The sequence below is a fragment of the Oncorhynchus kisutch genome, linkage group LG29, assembly GCF_002021735.2.
Source record: "Oncorhynchus kisutch isolate 150728-3 linkage group LG29, Okis_V2, whole genome shotgun sequence".
Classification (NCBI taxonomy): domain Eukaryota; kingdom Metazoa; phylum Chordata; class Actinopteri; order Salmoniformes; family Salmonidae; genus Oncorhynchus; species Oncorhynchus kisutch.
Window position 1 is genome coordinate 44,199,508 of NC_034202.2, and position 21,962 is coordinate 44,221,469.

A 21,962-nucleotide genomic window follows, 5' to 3' on the forward strand; every position below is an offset into this window, starting at 1 on the left:
GGACTGTAAAACCTACAGGACAGTAGATCTCCAGGAAGAGGGTTGGACTGTAAACCTACAGGACAGTAGATCTCCAGGAAGAGGGTTGGACTGTAAAACCTACAGGATAGTAGATCTCCAGGAAGAGGGTTGGGCTGTAAAACCTACAGGACAGTAGATCTCCAGGAAGAGGGTTGGACTGTAAACCTACAGGACAGTGGATCTCCAGGAAGAGGGTTGGGCTGTAAAACCTACAGGACAGTAGATCTCCAGGAAGAGGGTTGGACTGTAAAACCTACAGGATAGTAGATCTCCAGGAAGAGGGTTGGACTGTAAACCTACAGGACAGTAGATCTCCAGGAAGAGGGTTGGGCTGTAAAACCTACAGGACAGTAGATCTCCAGGAAGAGGGTTGGACTGAACCTACAGGACAGTAGATCTCCAGGAAGAGGGTTGGACTGAACCTACAGGACAGTAGATCTCCACCCATGGCTGCGCCCCTACCCAGTCGAGTGACATTTTAGTAACCAGTATTAAAGTGACCATTGTTCCGTGACTATGTACGTAGGGCTGCAGGGTTCAGTAACCGGGTGGTAGCCGGCTAGTAACAGTGACTAAAGTTCAGAGGTGTTCAGTTTACTCATATTATATTACAGGAGAGACACCAGTTACCTGGTAGAGATGGTGTTCAGTTCTCTATGCAGTTGCAGTCCACAGGAGACCACACGCATCCTCAACCATATCACCACGGTAACATCAACTCTTAACTATCATCGCTATAACTCTGTCAACTCTGTCAATTCCCCCCTAACTCTTAGCTCTGTAGTTGCCAATTCCCTAGCTCTTATCTCTGTATCTCAATAGTATGCTGGTTGAGATGGTCCTAGCCCTGTTCTCTGTCTCACCTACAGATGGATCTAAAATGGGGAGTTCTTCTCCAGATCATACAAAAGGCGTGTGCGGACCCTGTATCTCTGCAGGGTGTGGTGATTGGTTTAAGGGCTCCGTGCTGGGTGAGCGGCTGCTGGGGTTGGCTGAGGAGCTGTGTGAGGCGGGACTAAAAGGCTCCGGCTCCGCCCCTAATAGGGACAGCTGGGCTCTGATCAGCCTAGCACTGTCTCAGCATCATAATAATGGTGAGAATACACACACACAGACACCCATAAAATATTGGATATCGGTATCGAACAAAAATGTAATATCGGTGCATCGCTAAAGAAAAGGATAGCTTCTTCAGGAGATCAATGATCACAGCAATCAATGAATTGATCAGATCAAAAGCATGTCGTCATCACAAACCTAATATTTTGTTTTTTACGAGACTGTGTATAATTTTCCAATGTATTGCATCTCAATAGGAGAAAATAGTGCATTTACACAATGTAGAAACCTAATATTTCACAAATGACTTGTCATTTCAATGACAGGTACTCATATTAACATCTGATCTGTTATAATTAACTAACGTGTGTCAGTGTTGCATATCATTTTCAAGCGCAACGTGTCCTTCAAAAGTAGCTGTGATTCCACATAGGCCCAACAGGCTGTATCTCAATTAATAAATACAACAAATGTTTTTATTTTTTCTGGTGCTCCTAAATTGAATGTGGTGCTCCTAACTTTGAATGTGGTGCTCCTAACTTTGAATGTGGTGCTCCTAACTTTGAATGTGGTGCTCCTAACTTTGAATGTGGTGCTCCTAACTTTGAATGTGCTGCTCCTAACTTTGAATGTGCTGCTCCTAACTTTGAATGTGGTGTTCCTAACTTTGAATGTGGTGCTCCTAACTTTTAATGTGGTGCTCCTAACTTTTAATGTGGTGCTCCTAACTTTTAATGTGGTGCTCCTAACTTTTAATGTGGTGCTCCTAACTTTTTTCATGTTTGGAGCACAAGTGCGAACAATGAGCCCTGTGTGTATATATATATTTTTACATTGTATGCCTTAGGCAGGAAAAAACATTTGGGTTGCTCCTTCAACTTCCTTTGCTGTGAAAAAAAAAGCCTGATTACCCCACTCTCGTGTCTTTCTCCCCAGAGCCCCTGATAGGAGCTGTGTACGTGGAGAAGATGATAGCCAAGCTCCATGCCACCCTGTCCGCGGCTAAAGGTCTGTATGTTGTGCCCTGGACCTCAATACATCCTCTTCCATCCAGCACTGCTGCCCTGTGGCTTCTCTCAACCGTGTATGTGTACGTTACAGGGTTCATCGAACCCGCGGTTGTAAATACCAGTTGGATGCATTCATGTGATTGGAACTCGTTGAGAAAAGCCCATTTGTCTAATGGTGAACAAGCTGTGTTGAACCAGAAACTAAAAGTAAAGTTATCATGCCTGTTAAAACAAATGATTGTTCAAAAACCACGTTCATAGATTGTGTTTAAAAAATTATAATAAAATGTTGTTGTTGGATTGAACTGCTGTTATAGAGGTCAGAGGTCACCATGTGGGAGAAGTGGATGCTTAGTCAGTTTCCCACTTTTGTTTACCAGTAGGAGCGGCAGTTCAAATACATTTTTCCCAGTCGTATCTGGTAACTTCCTGCTGCTTGATAAAGTGCCAGATGCACACTCAAGGGACTTTTCCCACCCCTGGGGTAATTTAATGGCACTTTCCCCACCCCGGGGGGTAATGTAACGGGACTTTTCCCACCCGGGGGGGGTAATGTAACGGGACTTTTCCCACCCGGGGGGGGTAATGTAACGGGACTTTTCCCACCCCGGGGGGGTGATGTAACGGGACTTTTCCCACCCGGGGGGGGGGGGGGGTGTAATGTAACGGGACTATTCCCACCCCGGGGGGGTAATGTAATGGCACTTTTCCCACCCCGGGGGGTAATGTAACGGCACTTTTCCCACCCCGGGGGGTAATGTAACGGGACTTTTTGCGCAACAAGGGTGCATTGGAAAACAAGCAGAATAAGCAGTAATATTGTATATATTATTAGTAGTATTATATTGCAGTAATATTGTATATATTATTAGTAGTATTATATTGCAGTAATATTGTATATATTATTGTATTGTATTGCAGTAATATTGTATATATTATTAGTAGTATTATATTGCAGTAATATTGTATATATTATTAGTAGTATTGTATTATATTGCAGTAATATTGTATATATTATTGTATTGTATTGTATTGTATTGTAGGGTCTCTCTGAGAGGGGTAATCTGGAGCCGCTGGTGTGTTTAATCTGTGATGTGGCCTCCACGTTCTTCACCTCCGTAACACACTGCCTCCTCCTGGCCTCCGCTGAGGAGCTACTGCTCACGGTCTTCACACTCACCGCACAGGACCAGACACACACACACCTGTCAGGTAAGACACGCGCTCACACACACACACACACACACACACACACACACACACACACACACACACACACACACACACACCACACACACACACACACACACACATCTGTCAGGTAAGACACGCTCACACACACACACACATGGGACCAGACACACACACACACACACAAGGGACCAGACACACACACCACACACACCAAGGGACCAGACACACACACAACACACACAAGGGACCAGACACACACACCACGGGACCACCAGACACCACACAACACCCACACCACACACACACACACAACAAGGGACCAGACACACACACACACACACACAAGGGACCAGACACACACACACACACACACACACACAAGGGACCAGACACACACACACACACACAAGGGACCAGACAACACACACACACACCACACACAAGGGACCAGACACACCACACAACACACACACACCACACACACACACACACACACACACACAAGGGACCAGACACACACACACACACACACACACACACACACAACACACACCACACACAAGGGACCAGACACACACACACACACACACAGGGACCAGACACACACACACACACACAAGGGACCAGACACACACACACACACACAAGGGACCAGACACACACACACACACACAAGGGACCAGACACACACACACAACAACACACAAGGGACCAGACACACACACACCACACACAAGGGACCAGACACACACACACACACACACAAGGGACCAGACACACCACACACACACACAAGGGACCAGACACACACACACACACACAAGGGACCAGACACACACACACACACACAAGGGACCAGACACACACCACCACACACACAGGGACCAGACACACACACACACACACACACCAGACACACACACACACAACAAGGGACCAGACACACACACACACAACACACACACACAGACAGACACACACACACACACACACAACACACACACACACCACACACACACACACACACACCACCACACCACACACACACACACACACACACACACCCACACACACAATCTGTCAGGTAAGACACGCTCACACACACACACACATGGGACCAGACACACACACACACACACCAAGGGACCAGACACACACACACACACACAAGGGACCAGACACACACACACACACACAAGGGACCAGACACACACACACGGGACCAGACACACACACACACACACACACACACACAAGGGACCAGACACACACACACACACACACAAGGGACCAGCCAGACAGACACAGACACACACACACACACAAGGGACCAGGGACCACACACACACACACACACAAGGGACCAGACACCACACACACCACACACACACAAGGGACCAGACACCACACACACACACACACACAACACACACACACACACACACACACACACAAGGGACCAGACACACACACACACACACACACACAAACACACACACACACAAGGGACCAGACACACACACACACACACAAGGGACCAGACACACACACACACACACAAGGGACCAGACACACACACACACACACAAGGGACAGACACAACACACACACACAAGGGACCAGAACACACACACACACACACAAGGGACCAGACACACACACACACACACACAAGGGACCAGACACACACACACACACACACAAGGGACCAGACACAAACACACACACACAAGGGACAAGACACACACACCACACACACAAGGGACCAGACACACACACACACACACACACACACACACACAAGGGACCAGACACAACACACACAAGGGACCAGACACACACACACACACACACCACACAAGGGACCAGACACACACAACACAAGGGACCAGACACACACACACACACACACACACACAAGGGACCAGACACACACACACACAAGGGACCAGACACACACACACACAAGGGACCAGAGACACACACACACACACACACACACACACACAAGGGACCAGACACCACACACACACACAAAGGGACCAGACACACACCCACACACACAAGGGACAGACCAGACACACACACACACACACACAGGGACCAGACACAACACACACAAACAAGGGACAGACACACACACACACACACACAAGGGACCAGACACACACACACACACACACAAGGGACCAGACACACACACACACACACACAAGGGACCAGACACACACACACACACACACACACACAAGGGACCAGACACACACACACACACACACACAAGGGACCAGACACACACACACACACACACACACAAGGGACCAGACACACAACACACACACAACACACACACACAAGGGACCAGACACACACACACACACACACACACACACACAAGGGACCAGACACCAACACACACACACACAAGGGGACCAGACACACACACACACACACAAGGGACCAGACACACACACACACACACACAACAAGGGACCAGACACCAACACACACACACACACAAGGGACCAGACCACACACACACACACACACACACACACAAGGGACCAGACACACACACACACACACACACACAAGGGACCAGACACACACACACACAACACACACAAGGGACCAGACACACACACACACACACACCACACACAAGGGACCAGACACACACACACACACACAAGGGACCAGACACCACACACACACACACAAGGGACCAGACACACACACACACACACACACAAGGGACCAGACACACACACACACACACAAGGGACCAGACACACACACACACACACACAAGGGACCAGACACAACACACACACACAGGGACCCAGACCACACACACACACACACAAGGGACCAGAACACACACACACACACGGACCAGACACAACACACACACACACAACACACACACACACCAGGGACCAGACAACACACCACACACAAAGGGACCAGACACACACACACCACACACCACACCGGGACCAGACACACACACACACACACAAGGGACCAGACACACACACACACACACATACACACGGGACCAGACACACACACACACACACAAGGGACCAGACACACACACACACACACAAGGGACCAGACACACACACACACACACGGGACCAGACACACACAACACACACACACATACAAGGGACCAGACACACACACACACACACACACACACAAGGGACCAGACACACACACACACACACACAAGGGACCAGACACACACACACACACAAGGGACCAGACACACACACACACACACACACAAGGGACCAGACACACACACACACACACACACACACAAGGGACCAGACACACACACACACACCACAAGGGACCAGACACACACACACACACACACACAAGGGACCAGAACACACACACACACAAGGGACCAGACACACACACACACACCACACACAAGGGACCAGACGTACACACACACACACACACAAGGGACCAGACACAACACACACACAACACACAAGGGACCAGACCCACACACACACACACCACACAAGGGACCAGACACACACACAAACACAAGGGACCAGACACAACACACACACACACAACACACACACAAGGGACCAGACACAACACACACACACACACACACACACACACACACACCACACACAACACAGGGACCAGACACACACACACACACACACACACACACACAAGGGACCAGACACACACACACACACACACACAAGGGACCAGACACACACACACAAAAGGGACCAGACACACACCACACACACACACACACACACAAGGGACCAGACACACACACACACACAAGGGACCAGACACACACACACCACACACACAAGGGACCAGACACACACACCCACACAAGGGACCAGAACACACAACACAAGCCAGACACACCACACACACACACACAAGGGACCAGACACACACCACACACACACACACACACCACACACACACACACAAAGGGACCAGACACACACACACACACCAAGGGCCCAGCCAACACACACACAAGGGACCAGACACACACACACACAAAGGGACCAGACACACACACCACACAAGGGAACCAGACACACCACACACACACACACACACAAGGGACCCCAGACACACACACCACACACACACAGGGACCAGACACACACACAACACACAAGGGACCAGACACAACACACACACACAAGGGACCAGACACACCACAACACACACCACCACACACACAAGGGACCAGACACACACACACACACACACACACAAGGGCCAGCCGACACACACACACACACACACACACCACACACACACACACACACACACACACACACAAACACACACACACACACAAGGGACCAACCACACACGACACACACACACAGGGACAGACCACACACACACACAAGGGGACCAGCACACCACACACACACAACGGGACCAGACACACACACACACCACACACACACAAGGGACCAGACACCACCACACACACCCACCACACAAGGACCCAGACACACACACACACAACACACACAGGGACCCAGAACACACACACACACACACAGGGACCAGACACACACACACACACACACACACACACACACACACACACACACACACACACACACACACACACACACGACAGCACACACACACACACACACCACACACAGGGACACGACACACACACACACCACACACACAACAAGGGACCAGACACACACACACACACCACACACAAGGGACCAGGACACACACAACACACACCACAAGGGACCAGACACACACACCACACCACAAGGGACCAGACACAACACACACACACACACAAGGGACCAGACACACACACCACACACACAAGGGACAGACACACACACACACACACAAGGGACCAGACACACACACACACACACAAGGGACCAGACCACACACACACACACACACACAAGGGACCAGACACACCACACACACCACCACACACACAAGGGACCAGACACACACACACACACACACACAAGGGACCAGACACACACACACACACACAAGGGACCAGACACACACACACACACAAGGGACCAGACACACACACACACACACACGGGACCAGACACAGTGTTTCCATTAGCGTCGTCTAATCAGCATAACACATTTTCAACTTTTTTCAAATTTCAATAAATTTAACTAGGCTTCTTTTCATTTAAAAGCCTTCTCCCGCTAGAATGAACGATATGAGTCTTCTATTGATAGGACAAGCTGCCTGTCAGTCATCTTCTAGCGATCTATTGATAGGACAAGCTGCCTGTCAGTCGTCTTCTAGCGATCTACTGATAGGACAAGCTGCCTGTCAGTCGTAAAGTCAGCGATGACAGGGAAGCTCACTCTGCTGTCTGACCCACCTCCCAGTTCTGTTTGTGTGGCTGTGATTGGTTGCGGTCGAACTTCATTACATGGAAGAGGGAGATGCTCATGTATATTGCAGTCTACATTTATTTAATTGTGTAAATTTAGTAAATGAGCTTAACTTTTATCAAATGTAACCCCCCCCCCCATTACTTTGCCATACCCTGAGTTCAGATGATATGACACCCTGCATCTCTCAGGTACACACATACACCTTAGATACCTGACATGGACTTACGTACAGCTCTCTCTCTCCCCCCCCAGACTCCCTGCTGAAGAAGCTGAGTCAGGCGTGTCATGCCGGTGTCCTCTCATTGGTCCATCACTCGGGGTCAGAGGTGAAGGAGGGCAGCTTCCTATACAGCGCTGCATTCTGGGTCAAAACCCAGCTGCTCACCTCCTCCCTGGGAGTCAAAAGGTAAACAAAGTTTATCTATGTGGTTCAACTTGTGTTTTTCTACATGCTTCTAGATGTTGGTCTGATGTTCTATCAGTCTGCAGGTGTTGGTTCTATGTGTTGTTCGATCAGTCTGTAGGTCTTGGTTCTAGGTCTGATGTTCGATCAGTCTGTAGGTCTTGGTTCTAGGTCTGATTTCCTATCAGTCTGTAGGTGTTGGTTCTAGGTCTGATGTACTATGTGTTGTTCGATCAGTCTGCAGGTATTGGTTCTAGCAGTCCAGAGGCTAGCTGACTCACTGAGATCTGTTGGTCAGCGAGGCTCCGCCCTCCTCTCCCAGTTCCTCTCCTTCCTGACTCCCAGCCAATCAGAGTGGAGCAAGATCAGACGGGCCCTGCCCCCTCAGGTACAACCAGCCAATCACATTCCTAGATGTAACACAAACCAACTGACTCATTATGTTCTTCACTCTAGACTACTATTAGTGGAATCTGCTGTCAGCCTGATTGGAACAAAACCAATCATTTGGTAATTTGGTAACGCTTGTTACCTCCTACTTCCCTTTCCTGGTCCTTCTCGTATGTTGTCCCCTTATCCCCCTCCTTCTCTCCCCCCTCTCTCAGTGGGTGAGGTCTCCCCTGCTGTCTGGACGTCTGAGGATGGTCTGTGACTACCCCTGTATGGAGGTCTGGAAGGTCAGAGGCTCAAGCCGACTGCCTGCCCACCTGTGTGCGTGTGCCCTGCTGACCAGAGTGGTCTATAACACAGATATGACTGTTCCTGCTGGTGCTGCTATTGCTACGGCTGCAGTGTGTCCAGACGACCAGGAGGGGGCAGGAGACTACATGAAAGACTTCAAACACACAGGTGAGGGTTGAAGTTCACTTCAGTTATTTTCAGTCAGTTCACTTTTGTTGTTTTCAATTCAGAACATTCAATTCAGAACATTCAATTCAGAACATTCAATTCAGAACATTCAATTCAGAACATTCAATTCAGAACATTCAATTCAGAACATTCAATTCAGAACATTCAATTCAGAACATTCAATTCATTTTAGAACAGCTCATTTTAATTTCAATACCATTCAGTTAGACGACTGAAAAAAGGTTGACTTGTTGAAAACTGGAGAAACAACTTTCTTTCTTTCTTTCTTTCTTCCTCAGTTTGTGAGCTACTGTATGCGGTGCAGTGGTGCAGGGAGATGGACTATAGCCCTGCTCTAGTAACAGAGTACTACGCTATGTTGAAGGACTGGGACCTAACAGACCGTATAGACAATCAAGGACCAGCCACTGATATACTGGATACACTGTACAGCAGGTAAACATGTGTAACTATCCTATAGTATAGATACACTGTACAGCAGGTAAACATGTGTAACTATCCTATAGTATAGATACACTGTACAGCAGGTAAACATGTGTAACTATCCTATAGTATAGATACACTCTACAGCAGGTAAACATGTAGCTATTACAGTGAAATAATACCATGCTATTGTTTAAGGAGAGAGCACAGTTATGAACTTCAAAATGTATTAATAAACCAATTAGGCACGTTTGGGCAGTCTTGATACAACATTTTGAACAGAAATACAATGGTTCATTGGATCAGTCTAAAACATTGCACATACACTGCTGCCATCTAGTGGCCAAAATCTAAATTGTGCCTGGGCTGGAATAATACATTATGGCCTTTCTCTTGCATTTCAAAGATGATGGTACAAAAAAAACATGTTTTATTTCTTTGTATTATCTTTTACCAGATCTAATGTGTTATATTCTCCTACATTCATTTCACATTTCCATAAACTTCAAAGTGTTTCCTTTCAAATGGTACCAAGGATGTGCATATCCTTGCTTCAGGGCATGAGCTACAGGCAGTTAGATTTAGGTATGTCATTGTAGGTGAAAATTGAAGGGTACATTTAAAAGAAACCGGTCCAATCCCCATAGCTAACATATGGCTGGCTGTCTTTCATTTGGACAGATGTACACACCAGCAAACATATACAGTATTTTAGTCCCAAAAAAACCAACATATTTGACATATTTCTTGATATTCTTAAGTGAGTTTCAGTTTACGTGAGTTTCGGGAGTGAGATCAAAAAAAGGGGAGAGAATTTTTCCTGTGAAAGATGTTTAAAAATTTAAATGGTAATTAGATCCGTATCATTTAATGACTCTACAGAACTACAGATGTTTGTTCTGTTGAAATAACAGGACTGATGGTCTCTGACTCTACAGATGTTTGTTCTGTTGAAATAACAGGACTGATGGTCTCTGACTCTACAGATGTTCTGTTGAAATTACAGGACTGATGGTCTCTGACTCTACAGATGTTTGTTCTGTTGAAATAACAGGACTGATGGTCTCTGACTCTACAGATGTTCTGTTGAAATTACAGGACTGATGGTCTCTGACTCTACATATGTTTGTTCTGTTGAAATAACAGGACTGTGTTCTCTGACTACAGATGTCCTGTTGAAATAACAGGACTGATGGTCTCTGACTCTACATATGTTTGTTCTGTTGAAATAACAGGACTGTGGTCTCTGACTACAGATGTCCTGTTGAAATAACAGCACTGATGGTCTCTGACTCCACAGATGTTTGTTCTGTTGAAATAACAGGACTGATGGTCTCTGACTCTACAGATGTGCTGTTGAAATAACAGGACTGTGGTCTCTGACTCTACAGATGTGCTGTTGAAATAACAGGACTGTGGTCTCTGACTCTACAGATGTTCTGTTGAAATTACAGGACTGATGGTCTCTGACTCTACAGATGTGCTGTTGAAATAACAGGACTGTGGTCTCTGACTCTACAGATGTTCTGTTGAAATTACAGGACTGATGGTCTCTGACTCTACAGATGTGCTGTTGAAATAACAGGACTGTGGTCTCTGACTCTACAGATGTTCTGTTGAAATTACAGGACTGATGGTCTCTGACTCCACAGGTGTTCTGTTGAAATAACAGGACTGATGGTCTCTGACTCTACAGATGTTTGTTCTGTTGAAATAACAGGACTGATGGTCTCTGACTACACCTTTGTCCTTATTGTACCTGTCACCTCAGATCACTAGAGGAGGGGGGACTGTGGTCTCTGACTCTACAGAACTACATACACACCAACCACGTGGCTGAAACGGCTGGCACCATCAACACACTCTGTGGCAGCCCTGACAGGTAAGATATCAGATATCAGAACTACTTTAACCCTGACAGGTCAGTTATCAGATATCAGTACTTCTTTAACCCTGACAGGTAAGATATCAGATATCAGTACCACTTTAACCCTGATAGGTCAGATATCAGATATCAGTACTACTTTAACCCTGACAGGTCAGATATCAGTACTACTTTAACCCTGACAGGTCAGATATCAGAACTACTTTAACCCTGACAGGTCAGATATCAGAACTACTTTAACCCTGACAGGTCAGATATCAGAACTACTTTAACCCTGACAGGTCAGATATCAGAACTACTTTAACCCTGACAGGTCAGATATCAGTACTACTTTAACCCTGACAGGTCAGATATCAGAACTACCTTAACCCTGACAGGTCAGAAATCAGATATCAGTACTACTTTAACCCTGACAGGTCAGATATCAGTACTACTTTAACCCTGACAGGTCAGATATCAGAACTACTTTAACCCTGACAGGTCAGATATCAGAACTACCTTAGCCCTGACAGGTCAGAAATCAGATATCAGTACTACTTTAACCCTGACAGGTCAGATATCAGAACTACTTTAACCCTGACAGGTCAGAGATCAGTACCACTTTAACCCTGACAGGTCAGATATCAGTACTACTTTAACCCTGACAGGTCAGATATCAGAACTACCTTAACCCTGACAGGTCAGAAATCAGAACTACTTTAACCCTGACAGGTCAGAGATCAGTACCACTTTAACCCTGACAGGTCAGATATCAGTACTACTTTAACCCTGACAGGTCAGATATCAGAACTACCTTAACCCTGACGGGTCAGAAATCAGATATCAGTACTACTTTAACCCTGACAGGTCAGATATCAGAACTACTTTAACCCTGACAGGTCAGAGATCAGTACCACTTTAACCCTGACAGGTCAGAGATCAGTACCACTTTAACCCTGACAGGTCAGATATCAGAACTACTTTAACCCTGACAGGTCAGATATCAGAACTACTTTAACCCTGACAGGTCAGATATCAGAACTACTTTAACCCTGACAGGTCAGATATCAGTACTACTTTAACCCTGACAGGTCAGATATCAGAACTACTTTAACCCTGACAGGTCAGAGATCAGTACCACTTTAACCCTGACAGGTCAGAGATCAGTACCACTTTAACCCTGATGAGTGAGATGAGATATGTCTACTTTATTTAGTGTTAGGTTTCATAATTGATATACTATGTGATATCCCAGGTGTCAGTCATTGTCTTTCAAACACAAGTGATGGAACACTGGGTTTGGGACACAAGGTTTGGAGACACTAGGTTTGGAGACACTAGGTTTGGAGACACTAGGTTTGGAGACACTAGGTTTGGGGACACTAGGTTTGGGGACACTAGGTTTGGGGACACTAGGTTTGGGGACACTAGGTTTGGGGACACTAGGTTTGGGGACACTAGGTTTGGGGACACTAGGTTTGGGGACACTAGGTTTGGGGACACTAGGTTTGGGGACACTAGGTTTGGGAACACTAGGTTTGGGAACACTAGGTTTGGGAACACTAGGTTTGGGAACACTAGGTTTGGGAACACTAGGTTTGGGAACACTAGGTTTGGGAACACTAGGTTTGGGAACACTAGGTTTGGGAACACTAGGTTTGGGAACACCAGGTTTGGGAACACTAGGTTTGGGAACAGGCCTGTTCTCCTTTCATTCAAGGAAACAGTCAGGTTTGCAGAGAGCACTAAGAATGGTTCTACTGTCTGTGTTTTTTGTGTGTGTCAGTCTGTTCCCCCTGTCAGAGAGCAGGCTCAGTACTCTACAGGTGCTGTGTCCCTATCTGACCACAGTGGAGAGAGAACGTCTCATTTCCCTGGCTACCGCTGGCATACTCAACTGGCAAGAGGACCACAGTAAGAACACGCATAGATACACTCTGTCACACACAGACACTCCAGTGTCTGTTAACTTTCTTTCTCTCGCTGGCCAGAAAATAATTTATACTGGCCCTGACACGGTGTAGTTAAAATGCGTTGGTTTCAAGCCTGTAGGTTGCCATGCTTACTCTCTATATTGAAGATATTCAGTAGTAGGCTACATTTGGTTATTACACTGAACACAAATATAAACGCAACATGTACAATTTCAGCTTTCAGCAGTTACAGTTCATTTAAGGAAATCAGTCAATTTCAATGAATTCATTAAACCCTAATCTATGGATTTGACATGACTGGGTAAGGGGTGCAACCACGGGTGGGCCTGGGAGGGCGTAGGACCATGGTTTGATTCAACTGTAGCATCGTGTTCTCTATGGGTCAACAGAGGCATCGGGATCCCTGTGTTCTCTATGGGTCAACAGAGGCATCGGGATCCCTGTGTTCTCTATGGGTCAACAGAGGCATCGGGATCCCTTCCCCTGTGTTCTCTATGGGTCAACAGAGGCATCGGGATCCCTGTGTTCTCTATGGGTCAACAGAGGCATCGGGATCCCTGTGTTCTCTATGGGTCAACAGAGGCATCGGGATCCCTGTGTTCTCTATGGGTCAACAGAGGCATCGGGATCCCTGTGTTCTCTATGGGTCAACAGAGGCATCGGGATCCCTGTGTTCTCTATGGGTCAACAGAGGCATCGGGATCCCTGTGTTCTCTATGGGTCAACAGATGCATCGGGATCCCTGTGTTCTCTATGGGTCAACAGAGGCATCGGGATCCCTGTGTTCTCTATGGGTCAACAGAGGCATCGGGATCCCTGTGTTCTCTAGGGACCAACAGTAGCATCATGACCCCTGTGTTCTCTAGGGACCAACAGTAGCATCATGATCCCTGTGTTCTCTATGGACCAACAGTAGCATCATGATCCCTGTGTTCTCTATGGGTCAACAGTAGCATCATGATCCCTGTGTTCTCTAGGGACCAACAGTAGCATCATGATCCCTGTGTTCTCTATGGACCAACAGTAGCATCATGATCCCTGTGTTCTCTATGGACCAACAGTAGCATCATGATCCCTGTGTTCTCTATGGGTCAACAGTAGCATCATGACCCCTGTGTTCTCTATGGACCAACAGTAGCATCGGGATCCCTGTGTTCTCTATGGACCAACAGTAGCATCATGATCCCTGTGTTCTCTATGGACCAACAGTAGCATCATGATCCCTGTGTTCTCTATGGACCAACAGTAGCATCATGATCCCTGTGTTCTCTATGGACCAACAGTAGCATCATGATCCCTGTGTTCTCTATGGGTCAACAGTAGCATCATGATCCCTGTGTTCTCTATGGACCAACAGTAGCATCATGATCCCTGTGTTCTCTATGGACCAACAGTAGCATCATGATCCCTGTGTTCTCTATGGACCAACAGTAGCATCATGATCCCTGTGTTCTCTAGGGACCAACAGTAGCATCATGATCCCTGTGTTCTCTATGGACCAACAGTAGCATCATGATCCCTGTGTTCTCTATGGACCAACAGTAGCATCATGATCCCTGTGTTCTCTAGGGACCAACAGTAGCATCGGGATCCCAGTGTTCTCTATGGACCAACAGTAGCATCGGGATCCCTTCCCCTGTGTTCTCTATGGACCAACAGTAGCATCGGGATCCCTTCCCCTGTGTTCTCTATGGACCAACAGTAGCATCATGATCCCTGTGTTCTCTAGGGACCAACAGTAGCATCATGATCCCTGTGTTCTCTATGGACCAACAGTAGCATCATGATCCCTGTGTTCTCTATGGACCAACAGTAGCATCATGATCCCTGTGTTCTCTATGGACCAACAGTAGCATCATGATCCCTGTGTTCTCTATGGACCAACAGTAGCATCATGATCCCTGTGTTCTCTATGGACCAACAGTAGCATCGGGATCCCTGTGTTCTCTATGGACCAACAGTAGCATCATGATCCCTGTGTTCTCTATGGACCAAAAGTAGCATCGGGATCCCTGTGTTCTCTATGGACCAACAGTAGCATCATGATCCCTGTGTTCTCTATGGGTCAACAGTAGCATCATGACCCCTGTGTTCTCTATGGACCAACAGTAGCATCGGGATCCCTGTGTTCTCTATGGACCAACAGTAGCATCATGATCCCTGTGTTCTCTATGGACCAACAGTAGCATCATGATCCCTGTGTTCTCTATGGACCAACAGTAGCATCATGATCCCTGTGTTCTCTATGGACCAACAGTAGCATCATGATCCCTGTGTTCTCTAGGGACCAACAGTAGCATCATGATCCCTGTGTTCTCTATGGACCAACAGTAGCATCATGATCCCTGTGTTCTCTATGGACCAACAGTAGCATCATGATCCCTGTGTTCTCTATGGACCAACAGTAGCATCATGATCCCTGTGTTCTCTATGGACCAACAGTAGCATCATGATCCCTGTGTTCTCTATGGACCAACAGTAGCATCGGGATCCCTGTGTTCTCTATGGACCAACAGTAGCATCGGGATCCCTGTGTTCTCTATGGACCAACAGTAGCATCATGATCCCTGTGTTCTCTATGGGTCAACAGTAGCATCATGATCCCTGTGTTCTCTATGGACCAACAGTAGCATCATGATCCCTGTGTTCTCTATGGACCAACAGTAGCATCATGATCCCTGTGTTCTCTATGGACCAACAGTAGCATCATGATCCCTGTGTTCTCTATGGACCAACAGTAGCATCATGATCCCTGTGTTCTCTATGGACCAACAGTAGCATCATGATCCCTGTGTTCTCTATGGACCAACAGTAGCATCATGATCCCTGTGTTCTCTATGGACCAACAGTAGCATCGGGATCCCTGTGTTCTCTATGGACCAACAGTAGCATCATGATCCCTGTGTTCTCTATGGACCAAAAGTAGCATCGGGATCCCTGTGTTCTCTATGGACCAACAGTAGCATCATGATCCCTGTGTTCTCTATGGGTCAACAGTAGCATCATGACCCCTGTGTTCTCTATGGACCAACAGTAGCATCGGGATCCCTGTGTTCTCTATGGACCAACAGTAGCATCATGATCCCTGTGTTCTCTATGGACCAACAGTAGCATCATGATCCCTGTGTTCTCTATGGACCAACAGTAGCATCATGATCCCTGTGTTCTCTATGGACCAACAGTAGCATCATGATCCCTGTGTTCTCTATGGACCAACAGTAGCATCATGATCCCTGTGTTCTCTAGGGACCAACAGTAGCATCATGATCCCTGTGTTCTCTATGGACCAACAGTAGCATCATGATCCCTGTGTTCTCTATGGACCAACAGTAGCATCATGATCCCTGTGTTCTCTAGGGACCAACAGTAGCATCATGATCCCTGTGTTCTCTATGGACCAACAGTAGCATCATGATCCCTGTGTTCTCTATGGACCAACAGTAGCATCATGATCCCTGTGTTCTCTATGGACCAACAGTAGCATCATGATCCCTGTGTTCTCTATGGACCAACAGTAGCATCATGATCCCTGTGTTCTCTATGGACCAACAGTAGCATCGGGATCCCTGTGTTCTCTATGGACCAACAGTAGCATCGGGATCCCTGTGTTCTCTATGGACCAACAGTAGCATCGGGATCCCTGTGTTCTCTATGGGTCAACAGTAGCATCATGATCCCTGTGTTCTCTATGGACCAACAGTAGCATCATGATCCCTGTGTTCTCTATGGACCAACAGTAGCATCATGATCCCTGTGTTCTCTATGGACCAACAGTAGCATCATGATCCCTGTGTTCTCTATGGACCAACAGTAGCATCATGATCCCTGTGTTCTCTATGGACCAACAGTAGCATCGGGATCCCTTCCCCTGTGTTCTCTATGGACCAACAGTAGCATCATGATCCCTGTGTTCTCTATGGACCAACAGTAGCATCATGATCCCTGTGTTCTCTATGGACCAACAGTAGCATCATGATCCCTGTGTTCTCTATGGGTCAACAGTAGCATCATGATCCCTGTGTTCTCTATGGACCAACAGTAGCATCATGATCCCTGTGTTCTCTATGGACCAACAGTAGCATCATGATCCCTGTGTTCTCTATGGACCAACAGTAGCATCATGATCCCTGTGTTCTCTAGGGACCAACAGTAGCATCATGATCCCTGTGTTCTCTATGGACCAACAGTAGCATCATGATCCCTGTGTTCTCTAGGGACCAACAGTAGCATCATGATCCCTGTGTTCTCTATGGACCAACAGTAGCATCATGATCCCTGTGTTCTCTATGGACCAACAGTAGCATCATGATCCCTGTGTTCTCTATGGACCAACAGTAGCATCGGGATCCCTGTGTTCTCTATGGACCAACAGTAGCATCATGATCCCTGTGTTCTCTAGGGACCAACAGTAGCATCATGATCCCTGTGTTCTCTATGGACCAACAGTAGCATCGGGATCCCTGTGTTCTCTATGGACCAACAGTAGCATCATGATCCCTGTGTTCTCTATGGACCAACAGTAGCATCATGATCCCTGTGTTCTCTATGGACCAACAGTAGCATCATGATCCCTGTGTTCTCTATGGACCAACAGTAGCATCGGGATCCCTGTGTTCTCTAGGGACCAACAGTAGCATCGGGATCCCTGTGTTCCGCCGTTGCCGGGGGCAGTGTTTCGGAGGGATTTCAGTGCTAACAGAAATTGTATTTGAATTCCACAGGGATGCTGGCCCATGTTGACTCCAATGCTTGACTCCAATGCTTCCCACAGTTGTGTCAAGTTGGCTGGATGTCCTTTTGGGTGTTGGACCATTCTTGATACACAGAGGAAACTGTTGAGTGTGAAAAACCCAGCAGCTTTGCAATTCTTGATACAACCCGGTGCCCCAGGTACCTTCTACCATAACCCTGTTTAAAGGCACTTAAGTCTTGTGTCTCTCCCATAAACCCTCTGAATGGCACACATACACAATCCATGTCTCAATTGTCTCAAGGCTTAAAAATCCTTCTTTAACCCCGTCTCCTCCCCTTCATCTACACTGATCGAAGTGAATTTAACATCAATAAGGGATCATAGCTGTCACCTGGTCAGTCTGTCATGGAAAGAGAAGGTGTTCTTAATGTTTTGTATAGTCAGTGTATCGGCCATTCATCAAAATAGCCTATTTTGCATTGATAAACAAATATAATCTCAGGGACTGTTCAAGCAATAAACCAAACAACAATCTCCCCTGAAAAGGCATTTTGTTTAGCAGTAATAACTAGTGATTACAGGCCATTGTGAAATGCTAGAACCTACTGTAGCCAGCTAGTTAGCAGTGTGCTTTTTTTCATTCATGACCAAAAAATTATCTTTCTTTTAGTAGATATGGGAATGAATACACAAGCACGATATCAAAGTGAGGGTGTGTGTAATCTCTGTGGTCCTCTAGGTGTTTGTGGGTGTGTGTCGGTGCTGTTGTGCTGTCTCAAGGCCTCCACGCCAGTGCAGGAGGAGCTGCTAATAGCTGTACTGGCCACCATGATGGAATGGAGAAACAGCAAAGAAGACTGGTTTCTATTCAGCAGGTAGGAGGGACCATACCTGTCTGTCTGGCTAGCTTTATCTGTCTGGCTGGCTAGCTAGCTTTATCTGTCTGGCTGTCTGGCTAGCTGAATCTGTCTGGCTGTCTGGCTAGCTGAATCTGTCTGGCTGGCTAGCTAGCTTTATCTGTCTGGCTGTCTGGCTAGTTGAATCTGTCTGGCTGGCTAGCTAGCTTTATCTGTCTGGCTAGCTGAATCTAGCTGAATCTGTCTGGCTGTCTGGCTAGCTTTATCTGTCTGGCTGGCTAGCTAGCTTTATCTGTCTGGCTGTCTGGCTAGCTTTATCTGTCTGGCTGTCTGGCTAGCTTTATCTGTCTGGCTAGCTTTATCTGTCTGGCTGTCTGGCTAGCTTTATCTGTCTGGCTGTCTGGCTAGCTGAATCTGTCTGGCTGGCTAGCTAGCTGAATCTGTCTGGCTGGCTAGCTAGCTGAAGATTCAGCTCTCTGTCTTTCTGTACATCTATCTTTTTCTGTCTGGCTGGCTGGATCTGTCTGCCTGGCTCGTCTCTCTAGCTGTCGGTCTCTGTTTGTTTTGCGTACTCTCTGTCATATTGTGCTCTTCCCTCTCTGTCTCCATTTCTCTCTCTCTGATGAGATGCACAGCAGCCATTTAGTGATGGAAAGTTCGCCATGTTCAAATGGAGTGAACTCTGTGTTGGCTCTGTGTTCCAGTGACCTGTTAAAACCCTGTTAAACCCCTTTACCCTCTGTGTTCCAGTGACCTGTTAAAACCCTTTACCCTCTGTGTTCCAGTGACCTGTTAAAACCCTTTACCCTCTGTGTTCCAGTGACCTGTTAAAACCCTTTACCCTCTGTGTTCCAGTGGTCTGTTAAAACCCTTTACCCTCTGTGTTCCTGTTAAAACCCTTTACCCTCTGTGTTCCAGTGGTCTGTTAAAACCCTTTACCCTCTGTGTTCCAGTGACCTGTTAAAACCCTTTACCCTCTGTGTTCCTGTTAAAACCCTTTACCCTCTGTGTTCCAGTGGTCTGTTAAAACCCTTTACCCTCTGTGTTCCAGTGACCTGTTAAAACCCTTTACCCTCTGTGTTCCTGTTAAAACCCTTTACCCTCTGTGTTCCAGTGACCTGTTAAACCCCTTTACCCTCTGTGTTCCAGTGACCTGTTAAAACCCTTTACCCTCTGTGTTCCAGTGGCCTGTTAAAACCCTTTACCCTCTGTGTTCCTGTTAAAACCCTTTACCCTCTGTGTTCCAGTGACCTGTTAAAACCCTTTACCCTCTGTGTTCCTGTTAAAACCCTTTACCCTCTGTGTTCCAGTGACCTGTTAAACCCCTTTACCCTCTGTGTTCCAGTGACCTGTTAAAACCCTTTACCCTCTGTGTTCCAGTGACCTGTTAAAACCCTTTACCCTCTGTGTTCCAGTGACCTGTTAAAACCCTTTACCCTCTGTGTTCCAGTGACCTGTTAAAACCCTTTACCCTCTGTGTTCCAGTGACCTGTTAAAACCCTTTACCCTCTGTGTTCCAGTGGTCTGTTAAAACCCTTTACCCTCTGTGTTCCTGTTAAAACCCTTTACCCTCTGTGTTCCGGTGGCCTGTTAAAACCCTTTACCCTCTGTGTTCCAGTGGTCTTTAAAACCCTTTACCCTCTGTGTTCCGGTGGCCTGTTAAAACCCTTTACCCTCTGTGTTCCGGTGGTCTGTTAAAACCCTTTACCCTCTGTGTTCCGGTGGTCTGTTAAAACCCTTTACCCTCTGTGTTCCAGTGGTCTGTTAAAACCCTTTACCCTCTGTGTTCCAGTGGTCTGTTAAAACCCTTTACCCTCTGTGTTCCAGTGGTCTGTTAAAACCCTTTACCCTCTGTGTTCCAGTGGTCTGTTAAAACCCTTTACCCTCTGTGTTCCAGTGGTCTGTTAAAACCCTTTACCCTCTGTGTTCCAGTGACCTGTTAAAACCCTTTACCCTCTGTGTTCCAGTGACCTGTTAAACCCCTTTACCCTCTGTGTTCCAGTGACCTGTCCAAGACGACCGCGTCCCAGCTGTCTCTCAGCGTGGAGATGATGCGTCTCCTGTCCCGGTTGGTGACTCATTTTCCCACAATCCTCGGGGGCAGCCAGTGGGACTTCCTGCTCTGCTCCATGCTGGCCTGGCTAGAGGTAAAATGGCTGCCCAGACCATGTGACCATGACAAGCAAATAGATATA

At 47.1% G+C, this 21,962-nt stretch overlaps 1 protein-coding gene across 1 annotated transcript in view; it reads left to right on the plus strand.

Annotated features, from left to right (window-relative positions):
* Positions 1-21,962, plus strand: part of ltn1 (listerin E3 ubiquitin protein ligase 1) — a 75,902-nt gene that overhangs the window by 19,720 nt on the left and 34,220 nt on the right. Inside the window, 12 exon segments of the mRNA XM_031809100.1 lie at positions 636-729; positions 891-1,115; positions 2,017-2,088; positions 3,135-3,302; positions 8,976-9,129; positions 9,364-9,514; positions 9,732-9,975; positions 10,275-10,431; positions 12,191-12,301; positions 14,070-14,197; positions 19,650-19,785; positions 21,770-21,914. Of these exon segments, the coding sequence (XP_031664960.1) occupies positions 636-729; positions 891-1,115; positions 2,017-2,088; positions 3,135-3,302; positions 8,976-9,129; positions 9,364-9,514; positions 9,732-9,975; positions 10,275-10,431; positions 12,191-12,301; positions 14,070-14,197; positions 19,650-19,785; positions 21,770-21,914 (1,785 nt within the window).